General features: G+C 48.9%; 2 protein-coding genes and 1 pseudogene across 7 annotated transcripts in view; 1 reads left to right on the forward strand and 2 right to left on the reverse strand.

The window, feature by feature from the left end:
* LOC102889332 overlaps positions 1-3,668 on the reverse strand; it is a 32,929-nt pseudogene extending 29,261 nt beyond the window's left edge.
* SAMD8 (sterile alpha motif domain containing 8) overlaps positions 1-3,716 on the reverse strand; it is a 71,440-nt gene extending 67,724 nt beyond the window's left edge. The window contains exon 1 of one of the 2 annotated variants that reach the window (XM_015592311.2): positions 3,439-3,716. The gene's annotated coding sequence lies outside the window, so the exon portion shown is untranslated. The remainder of the gene's footprint in view (positions 1-3,438) is intronic. The other variant, XM_006915491.3, reaches the window with a different exon arrangement.
* Positions 3,717-5,318: 1,602 nt separating this feature from the next.
* Positions 5,319-11,031, forward strand: part of DUSP13 (dual specificity phosphatase 13) — a 12,850-nt gene continuing 7,137 nt past the window's right edge. The window contains exons 1-4 of one of the 5 annotated variants that reach the window (XM_006915492.1): positions 5,335-5,523; positions 6,321-6,538; positions 7,842-8,049; positions 10,409-10,603. In XM_006915492.1, the coding sequence (XP_006915554.1) occupies positions 7,963-8,049; positions 10,409-10,603 (282 nt within the window). In that variant the 5' untranslated portion in view covers positions 5,335-5,523; positions 6,321-6,538; positions 7,842-7,962. Of the gene's footprint in view, positions 5,524-6,320; positions 6,539-7,841; positions 8,050-10,408; positions 10,604-11,031 lie in introns of all 5 variants that reach the window. The other 4 variants (XM_006915494.2, XM_006915493.1, XM_006915496.2 and 1 more) reach the window with 4 other exon arrangements.

Below are 11,031 nucleotides of genomic sequence, written 5' to 3' on the forward strand. Positions count from 1 at the left end.
AACATCCTTTTATAATGAAGCACTGTGGTAAAACTATTATAACTAAGCTTTCCTAATTTCTGCCATCCTAACCAAGAGCCAATACTCATGTTACATTCTGTATTGAAGTGATTATATTACTGGGAGGGTCCAGTGTGTGTGAAGTAACTGAGCTTTCAACATGGAAGTATGCAAGTCTAGACTCAGTTTAAAATCCACTGATGATGGTGCTGTGTGTATGGAAAGGGTGCAGGGTTATTCACACCACAGGTCTGTCACAAATCCACAGCCACATATTCAGATGGCAACTTAACCAGAGGCAGCAAGTAAACACTGAACTGTTCTCCAAGTGTGCCTGGCCCATGCTTTCCTAATTTTAGTTAACTTCTTGATTTCTCAAAACCAAAAGAACCACAAGCCCCAAAGTAAGAATCACTGTCATGATTACGTTTAGACAAGTGGCTCTGTTCTTGTACAACTATTATCCCTCAATGTGTTACATCATATCATCAGAGGGGAAAAAAAACAAAACACCTAGATTTCAAAAGTTTCCAAAACCGCATGCAACAAAATTTAATAACACAAAATGCAGCATTATGTAAATAAGTAATATCTTATTTGTAAGCAAATACAAACACCTGAGAGAAAAGTGGGAAAACATTAAGCTCCCCCCAATATCTGTAAAAAAGTAAAGCATTTCATCTGGGCACAATAGTGTAGTCCCTCTCTGTAACCTAAATCCATTTAAAGAATTACAGTTAGCTCATGATGTGTTTTTCTACTAATACCACAATCTTGCAAAAGAGCTTCTTGGTAACTTAGCAGAATGTGGATTTGTATTCATATATCATATGAGTCAGTGTGATGTACAAAAAGAACCAAAGATATAAAAGTTTTAAAATAAAAAATGAATTCAAACTTCACTAAAAATATACCACTATATAAAGAATGAAGACAGGAAGATTTCCATCCATGTTAATGGCTGTGCTAGGTACACCCTAAACGTTACTTCAGGCCTAGAGATAAGAATTTTGAAAGAATAGCTAGCTAATATGGTCATTCTTATAAGACAAAATAATAATGATAGTCATTAGAACATCTGTGATTCAACAATTTCTCAAAAACAATGTTGAAACTTCAATTCTCCAAAAAATCGTGAAAATGTCTCTAAATCAGCAAAACTATGGCAGTTTGGAAAAAGCTTTGAGGCTCTAGTGATTAACAAAATAAAAATGCTTAGAAGTAATTGTTCAATATAAGAATCTTTGCAAAATGAAATGAGTGCTAGTGAAATCAAAACTAATTCATCTAAATATGTCTGCATGTTCTGCCATCACAGTCATGATGGTTTCTTCTAGAGTAATATAGATTTTCTTGCCTTAGAGAAACTGCGCTACCATAAAACTGATTTTTTTTTTACAACTAAGTGATTGTGAAAACTGTCAAAGGGAAACAAAAATAAAATAACTACTATACATGCTAATATATTAATTGTACAATGCCATCTAACAATTTAATTTTGCAGTAACATTACGATGTAACCTTAACAGAGAGTTCTTGTATTTCAGCAGTTCAGTGCAAAAAAATTTTACATGCCAAGACTTTTTATTTAGAGCTAAGTATGAAGACAAGGTCTCTAGAGAATCTCAGTCTGGTGAGGGTAAACTGAAACATAAATAAACAATAGAAATACTATGTAAACTTCTTCAACTAAAGATCATTTGTAGTAAGTTAAAGAAAAGGGAGTTGATCTTTTTACAACAACTAAAAACAAAGCTAAGAATTCATCTCTTCTTCGAGGAGCTAATTACTAGTCCACTGAGCACTTGATGATATGACATATATAGTCTATACATATAAACTTAAAAGCTTGTAGCAATTAGTAAATTATCCTCTCATGAAAATTAAATGCTTGATACCCAATTAGAGAAATACTTGATGAAAACTTTATTTTGAAATGGTCAAAAACTTTGCAAAATTTACAACCAGATAAGAAGTTGTAAAAGTAAAACAACATATGAGACAAGTGGCTAACGTCAAAGATTTCAAGAAGCCATGTTATAATTTAGCAATTACAAAAGAAAATTAACATTTCTATTAAAGTGAATATAAATATTATAATCATTATTTTTCTGCACAATTATGGTTTTGGTACTATGTCTTCTATAAAAAGCACCTGTGTGCCCTCCTACTCCAGTTCTCTTAACTGCCAACTACAACCATCCTCTATTATTTTTCTAGATCACTCTATTAAAAATATTCATACGATATCTGCAAAGTTGCACTAATATTGGTCCTACGACTCTGTCAAAAGTACTCTTCCAATTTTCATGAATTATGGGTAAGAGGAAGATATGGTAGGCTCCTGGACTGTAGTGATTTTACAAATAGTTATATGTATCCTTTCAACCCAGACACCAGCATTGAGCATATGTTTACTCAGTGGTAAATTTGTATCAACTCCAGCTGTCAAAGTGGAACAATCAATACTTAGTATCTGTAAAACCTAAGAGTGCATGTTTCTAATTATTTAAATTTAGAGGTAATGTATTAAATATTTTTTAAGCTCTAAACTTGTCTGGTATTTAAAATAAACTTAAATTTAAAAAAGAAATACAAAGAAAAAATAAGCATACAGTTAGAAGAAATCCAAAGATATCTTTATTTTCAGAATCACTCTTTTCTCTGTCTTTTCCAAACATCACTTCCCTTTCACACTTCCCCCAGTCTTTTGGGCAAATCAGTGTTTAACACCGCTCCTCCCATCCCAGATTTTAAAAGGACCCACTGTCTGCAAAAGAGAAAGTCTCATAACCCAAGTATATTATCGTAGTGATCTTCGATGCTTTCAAAGACACCTGTGAAAACGTCAAAGCCCTAATTAGGGGATCCCCTAATTAGGGCTCCTTTTCTTTTTGGACTCCATTTCTCATATTCTGGTCCTTTGGGCCAGCCAGACGGCTTCCCACCCGATAGACCCCCCGCTTCCAGACAAACCTAAATCCTTCCCCTACTTACCACCACCCCCACTTTAGTCAACTGTCTCGTCAGTCCCAAATCGGTTTCCTCTCTCTGTCACCACGCGGTAACATCGACCCTGGTCCTGCTTCTCTGATCACTCGTTGCCACGGCCAAATCCAGAAGCATCTCTTCCTCCGGTCCCACCTTCCCGCGGGACCTCTTCGATCTTCTCACCATCCTGCTTTCAAACACCCCCAGGCGCTTGTTTTTTCAAGGCCACGTCTCCCTCAGGTTCCCACTCCGTCTTGCCCCTCAGGCTCTATTTACCTCTCGGCTTCTGGCCATTGTCATCCCCCTCAGGCCCTCGGCTCAACAACCTCCATTTCCCTCGGATTCCATTCTAGAGCTGACTCTCCTGGCTCTCTCAACCGTCTCCCGTGGCCCCTCCGGATCCCCGTCCTCGGCAGCCCCCGGCGCCGACCCTGACACCCCACTCACCCTTGGCTGCAGGTGCCCCCCAAAATCCCCTCTCCTCAGCCTCAGGTCGCTCTCACCTCCGCCGTCCAAGTCGGGCTCGCCGGACCCACCTCCGAGTCGGCGTCCGAGCCGCCGTCGGAGTCCGGGGCCCTCCGAGCCTCCCCGGAGTGCAGCGCCTCGAGCAGTGGGGGCGGAGCCCGAGGCGGGGAGCCCGAGTGGAGGCGGGGTCGGTGGCGGCTGCGCGCAGGCATCGCTCCTGCCGGGGCTCCGCGGATCCGGCAGCCACTCGGAAACCGAACCGGAACTGCTTCGGGAGGCGGGGCCCTCCTGGCGGGAGGCGGAGCCCTGCGGACTGGGGCGGGGCCACAACCGGAAGAGACGCGGGGCTCAAGATGGGAGCGGGAGAACCGCAGCGAGAAAACCCAAGAGCGCATGCCTCAGGCCCAAAGCAAACTGATAACGGGCGCGGCCTATGCGATTAGTAAATGGGATTTGAGGACGGGAGGAAATTATTCCAATTCCTTCAGAGGGTTCCAGCTCCTCTCCAGTATCCAATGATTATTGTTTCATTTATTGCCCCTTTACTCTGACAGTTGCTATGCCACATGCCATTTTTATAGCTCACTTAAACCTTGTGCGAACTCTACAGAGCCAGGATTCTTGCTAGAGGTACGGCAGTTAAATGTGCCAAAGCCAGTGTTCCTACACAAATCTGCCTAACTTCAACCTGTTCTCTTCTCATTCCCCTGTACTACCCCACCCTTAAAGAAATCCCGACCTATGCCTAGCATCGTCATAAACCAAGTCCAAAATCACCTGTGACCTGGGCTCCAGCCCCTCCTGGGTCCCAGCCCCTCCTGGGCCTTGCTTCCCCAAGCAGTGCAAGGCAGACTTCAGTAGCTCTGATGGGGTTGGGGACAGGTTCTAGGGTGGATATTAGTGCAGACCCCTTACCTGAGATTTCCTGGTGTGGACTTTACCCTCAAGCTAGACTCAAGGCCAGGGATGGCTGAGAAGCTTCCCACTGTAGCTCATACTCCTAGTCCCATCAGGGCCTTCATGAAGTTATCTGAGAGTGGGCAAGACATCTCACCTCTTTTATCAATTACTAGCTCTGGTAGGACAAATAGAGACCTTTCTCCGTAACTATTGTAGGGACAAAAGCCCGTATAATTAGAAGAATCTCCCTCGCAACTCAAAAACGTTTCTGATGAAAGACCTTTGGGCTCTTCACAAAGTGTGGGGCAATGCTCATCTCCTTTCTCCCCCTTTGACATACATGCCCATTTCAGACTTCTTTTCTGAGAAATCAGCCATCTTCATTACAGAACCATTGTTCAAACCTTCACCCATGTACCCTGTGGGCACCCCTTAGATGAGGTCTTCCACACCACCTCTCCACAGTTTTCTGACTCTACAACTCAGGAAACTTCCCCTGAGCCCTATAATCCAGAGACTCACCCAACAGCCATATGGTTCCCACCCAAATCTGCAGAGCTTTTTCTATCATTCAACCTTGGAGCCAACCACCTTCTCTCTACCTTGGATCTCTAACTCAGTCCTCAGAACCAAATAGCCTACTCAGGGCTCTAAACCTGTTCAAAAATGTTTCTTAAGCAACTACCATGTGTTAGAGACAGGATATCCTTTGTTTCATTTAATCCTCACAACTCTTTGAGGAAGATGAAATGATCCTTACTTTACAGATGAAGAAACTGAGATGGAGTGGTAAAGTGAATTATAGAGGTATGTCTTGAGTCCATGTGGTCACAGAGTCTGGGGTTAAGGAGGTGACTTGGGAGGAAAATGTCCTGTTCTCTCTGGAGGCTGCTGCAACTTGCTGAGTCACTTCCTCCTGTTCCACCTGTCCCTGCCAATCTCTGGGAAGGATGAAATGACATTGGAGAGGCAGAGAGGAGTGACTGCAGAGACAGAGGGGTGGGTGGGCTGGCCCATGGCTGAGGCCTCGCTCCCAGAGCTGAGGGGAGATGTTGAAGCCACACCTTGCCCCAGCATCCTGGAACTGGAAGAGCTCCTGAGGGCGGGGAAAATTTCTTCTTGCAACCGGGTGGATGAAGTTTGGCCTAACCTTTACATAGGAGATGTGTGAGTGGTAGCTGGCCGAGGGAGTGTGAGGGTGGGAACAAGGAGAGACAGTTCTCTTTGGTGCTTTACCAGAGATGGGGAGGAGTAGGGATAAGGAGAAATAGTTTTGCTCTGAGCAGCCGAAGCCAGGGACTTTGTCCAGGACCCCTGTGTTCTGGGAAGAGTGCAGTGACCGGATACGGCCACCAGGGGGAAGCGCGGGTTTTTCCTGCCTTAAAGAGGAGCGCTCCCAGAAGTTCCTGGAATCTTCTGGCACAGCCAAGACAATCGCTGAGTTAGGGCCGCAGAGGCCTGGGGAATGGTGATTTGGGGTATGAAATGGAGTGGCCAGAGAGTGTATCTTCCTGGTCCCAGCCTCCTTCCTCTGGACACAGAGTGGATGAGGAAGGCTGACTAAAGGTGAATCAGGAAAGGTGTCACCTCTAAACATTCGCAGAGTAGAAGCAGGTATGAGTAGTGGCCAGGAAAGGCCAGAAATCTGTGGGGAGGCATGGGGCAGGAAGGGAGGGGCAGCCAGGTCCCAGGAGTGAAGCAATCCTTTCCTTCCTGTCCTGGCCAAGGGGCAGGCCGGGGCAGGGGAGGGGGGAGATGCAGATCACCTCTGGAAGAAAAGATTACTCCCTATACCAGCAACTCTCCCACCACAAAGCTCTGAGGGTGGGGCTGTGAGCTCAAGCTTGCTGTGTTCCTTCCAGTTCCCTTGGACCCTAATGGCTCCATCTGTCTGAAGTAGAGAAACTGACAAAGCTTCCTTTCTGGACCCCATGGCTCAGCCAGCACCTTCTTCCCCTCCCCAGGGCCACAGCAAATAACCGCTTTGAGCTATGGAAGCTGGGCATCACCCACGTGCTGAACGCCGCCCATGGGGGCCTCTACTGTCAGGGTGGCCCTGACTTCTACGGCAGCAGTGTGAGCTATCTGGGGGTGCCAGCCCACGACCTCCCTGATTTCGACATCAGTGCCTACTTCTCCTCTGCAGCCGACTTCATTCACCGTGCCCTCAGCACACCTGGGGGTAGGACTTGGGGTCTGATCTCATATCCCGTCCTGCTCAGTCATGGGGGGATGTCCAGTTTCCCTTCAAACATCAGTGCCCTCCCATCCTTAGTTTTTAAAAAGCCATCAGGTTTTTAAAACTCCTCTGCTCTGTACTCCAGTGATTTATCCAACCACGCTGTTTCACAGATAGGGAAACAGGCCTAGAATGCAAGGCCATGCTGCGAGTTAGGAGCAGCCCTGGGAAGCCAGGTCTTCCAAACAGCAAAACAGTTCTCTGCATCCCTCAGCCTTGGGTAACTAAGGCTGGTTTCTGTCTCAAAATACTTTCAAATGGAAAAAACTCCTAATACCTAGGGTACAAGAAAGGACCCGAGGGGAGCTGAACCCCTACTTTGTGTTCATTCTGGGTGAGAGCTGTGCCCCTTGTTACTTGACCCTGGCAAGCCAGTGGCCCTCTCTGGACTTCAGTTTCTCATCTGTGTAATGGGAGAGACAAGACTATGGCTCATAGCACTTCTTAATATCCATTTGTTCTTCATCCATTTATTCACCAGCTATTTATTATCTTCTCTGTGCCAAGTATTGAGCTAGATACTGAGAATTCACACTTAGACAAAGCAGGGTGCCCGCCCTCATGGCACTTATTACATATTTGGTGAAAAGACAGTCAAAATGTAAAGTATTATGAGTGGTACTTATGTGAGTGGGCAAATGTGATGAGCTATGGGAGCACAGGGGCAGGGGGCTCAATTCAGAGGATCAGGGAGGTAGGGGGATTTCCCTCTACAACAGTATTCACTGAGCCAGAGGCGAAAAGGATCAGCTGCTCTGTGATTCAAGTGATTCCTTGAGGGGTCAGGAATACCTGTGTGAGGAAGCCATGTCTCAGCTGCACCCTGACGAATGAGCAGTAGATGTTAGTCAGACCAAGAGCAGGGGACAAGTTTTACAGGCAGTTGGAATAGCATGTGCTAAGGCTGGAGGCCAGAGACCATGAAAGCTTCAGGGAACTGAAAGTTATCTCATGTTTCTAGAGCTGAGGCTTGGGGTGGTACAGCCTGAGATGAGGCTGCAGGATCAGCAGGCACCGGCTCATGGAGGGTCTTAGCAGCCACATTAAGGACTTTGGACCCTATCCCAAGGGTAGGCAAAATCGGTGTTGGTCTATGTATTTGACAGATCAGGAAACTGAGGCCCATAAAGGTTGAATGGGTTTGTTACACCCAAAGTAGAGCAGGGAAAAGAACTTGGGTCCCCACCCCAGTCCCTGGGTGGGCCAGCTGGCGGGAAAGGGTTTTTCACCAGAATGTCTTCCTCAGCCAAGATCCTGGTGCACTGTGTGGTAGGTGTGAGCCGCTCCGCCACACTGGTCCTGGCCTACCTCATGCTGCACCAGCAGATGTCCCTTCGGCAGGCAGTGATCACCGTGAGGCAGCACCGATGGGTCTTCCCCAACCGAGGCTTTCTCCACCAGCTCTGCCAGCTGGACCAGAAGCTGCGAAGTACAGGCCGGAGCTGAGGAGCCGGGTGAGGGCTGGGCCAGGTACGAGGGGGCAAGGAGGGGCAAGGCTGGGTGCAATTAGGAATGAGAGGTCAGGTGAGAGCTGGGGAGGGAACGTGGAGCAGGAAGCCAACGAGGGCTAGAAGCGAAAGGTCAGGTGCAGGCTGGCAGGGGACATAGGATGGGACCATTTCAGAAGTTGGTTGCCTGGGCTGTGTGCGGCTGGCAGTGAGGGTCAAAGGGGGCCTGGCCTACTCCCCAACCTGCTGGTCTCCCCTCGCCAACCCAAGATCTTAACGGGGCCTGGCCAAGGTAACCCTCTAGTAAGACCTTCTCTCTTTCCCAGCCCACCCAGAGGATGAAAAGACTAGGAAAGAAAGGGGTGAAAAGCATAAACTAGAAGAGATGAGGCCTTTGCACCTAGTCCTGATGCTGCCCTGCCCGGCCTCCTCAGCCAAAAGCCTGTGGGGACACACCTAAACCTGGGCAAGGCAGCAGCACCTGTGAATTGTCCTGGACTTTCCCATATCTCTGCATACTTCCCCTCAGGTCAGGACCCCAGCTACAGCCCTGGGGGAAAAGTGTGGCTGCTTCTATCTCTCCAAGCTTAGTTAATTCGTATGTCAGCCCTGCCTCATCCTTTCCACATGGGGACAGAGAAGAGGTGTTCCTGACACCAGCCATGACCTTGCACAGCCCTGCTTGATGTCAAGTTCTCCTGTCGTCATGCCAATCAGTTCTTTGCCTTAGACCCAGCACCGCACTCCCTACCTGCCCCCAATCCAATCTGATCTCAGAGACCTACGTAGTACCCTTCCTAACCTCCCTTCCTCACTGGTTCCAGTGACCCCTTTAGGACACAAAGGACTTACTGAAATCTATTCAGACTCCTTCCTGCTTCCATTTATCCCTGGCTTTTTGTTCTGTGTTCAGTGCATTTGGAGCAATAGCACAAGGGGAACAGGTCCCTAATACCCCCTCTCCCCAAGCCACTTCCCTCCTGTTGGAGGCCCATGCCCCCAGCCACCCAGCAGAAGATGGGCTACCCCAGTGGCAACACTGCTTCTCAGGCTCCCAGCCCACGAGTGGTTGCCAAGGTGCTGCTTCAGTTTCTTTGGCCGTAGCCCTGTGTTTTCCTCTAGCTCTGTTGGGAGGAGGCAGGAGTGTCTCTTCCTGGGGGTGCACCAGGATTGTGAGGGAGCTGCAGAGTGTCCACTGCCCTTCTTCTTCCACCACACCCAGCCTGGGTCTGTGGCTGTCTGGCCCCAACAGCCCACCTTCCTCGCATTCACATCCCCCACCTCCCCGGGGGCCATCTGAGGGGGTGGGGGAGGGGAGGCCTCCAGAGCTGCTCTCCACTCCCCCGACCCCTCCTTCAGCTCCTGCTCCACATATTGTTCCTTCCTTCAGCTCTCCTCAACCTTGACTTTGGCTGTGCCACTCCACCCACTGGTTCACAGGGATTCCCAGTGGGGATGGGTGACTGGCCTAGGCAATCCTGGAAGATGGAAGAGCAACGGCTTTCTCCTCTTGCCAAGAGCTTCTCAGCGCATGGCCTAACTCTTCCCCCACCCTCCGCCCAGAAGAGCTGTTTTGGTGCCTGAATGCATAGCCAACCCAACCAAGGGGAACACCTTAGCAATACCAACCCCTTCTCACATGCTGTCAGGAGAATGAGCATCTTGAGGATGAGGATTAGGACAGGAAAGAGGGCTAGGTTTAGAGTTTGGGGATGAGCGTAATGGAAGAAAATTCGGATTATAGCTGGGGTTGGAATAAGGCCTGGGGCTGAGCTGGGTGGGAAACTATTGTGGGGAGCTCTGTGGGTATGGGGAGCCAAGAGGAGGGCAGGAATGGCATGTTCCCACCCTGCTGTCTCCTCTCTAAGCAGATTTCAGGAAGCTGGCAGAGCAGCAGACCTCTGGTCATGTCCCATTACCCCACTTCCTTGGCCTGGGGCTCTAAGATACCTTGACTTCCAATCTCAGCCTGTCTTTCCTGTCAGGCAGCTGCCTTTGGGGGGTGTGTCAGTTGGCCTACAGCATTGCATAATTCCCAGGGGTGCCATCCACCAAATTGTCTGTGAGACTGGAGCCCCAGGAGTTGTACAGTGCACACCCTGTGCAGCCTTACACAGCAGCCCTGGGGCTGAGGACTCTGAAAGATGAGGGGGCCGTGGGAAGAGGTCATCACTCCCCATGAGCCCTGGGCCCCAAACCTGCCTCCCCATCTCTCCCAGCACCCATACCCACTTGACCTTACCCAGAGGGTTCAGAACAGAAGCAGGTTTTGGTGGCAACTCTCACCCCTGACCTACTGATGTGGCCCCAGGCAATCTGGGCCTTGGTTTACCTGCCTGTAACATGGAGCTCATCTCTCCCCCAGAGCTGGTCCTTACTCCCTACCATGGGGCTCTGCCACTTTGCCGCGCTGGCACTGGCCCTGCTGGTGGCTCTGGCCCAGGCGGACATCCAGAAGTTGGTAAGAGCCCAGTGTGGGGTCCGCCCTAGAGCCTGCTACTCCATCCGCTTCCTCCGGCTGCCTGCGTTCCCTCTCAGCCACTGCCTGCGGTCCCCACAGGTGGGAATGGACTGCCCTCTCAGCCAAGCCTTGAGGTTCCTTTGCCAGGGACCCCAAGTTCCCTTGGAGGGGGTTGGAGGGGGTGGGGGGAACACGGGAATAGAGTGAGAGGGAATTCTAAGTGTTCACGTAGCCCTTGGCCACAGCCGCCTCTACTAGCTCTCCCTAAGGCTCAGGGAGCTCCAGCAAGGGCTGAGCCCTACTCCCTGGAGCTCAGACTTCAGAGACCCATGTAAGTGGCTGTGGGTACGCATATGTCTTTGTGTGCATCTGTTATCTGGGAATGGGGAAGAGTATTGAAGTTTGGGTATATGAAGAGGATCTCTAGAGAACAGGGAGTGTTCTTAATAGGCTCAAATCCAAGGTTCCTAACTGACCACGATTAAATTTAGGAGGGACCTTAAAGACCATCTCGTTGGCCTCAAGGG

The sequence above is a fragment of the Pteropus alecto genome, unplaced genomic scaffold (assembly GCF_000325575.1).
Source record: "Pteropus alecto unplaced genomic scaffold, ASM32557v1 scaffold155, whole genome shotgun sequence".
Lineage (NCBI taxonomy): Eukaryota > Metazoa > Chordata > Mammalia > Chiroptera > Pteropodidae > Pteropus > Pteropus alecto.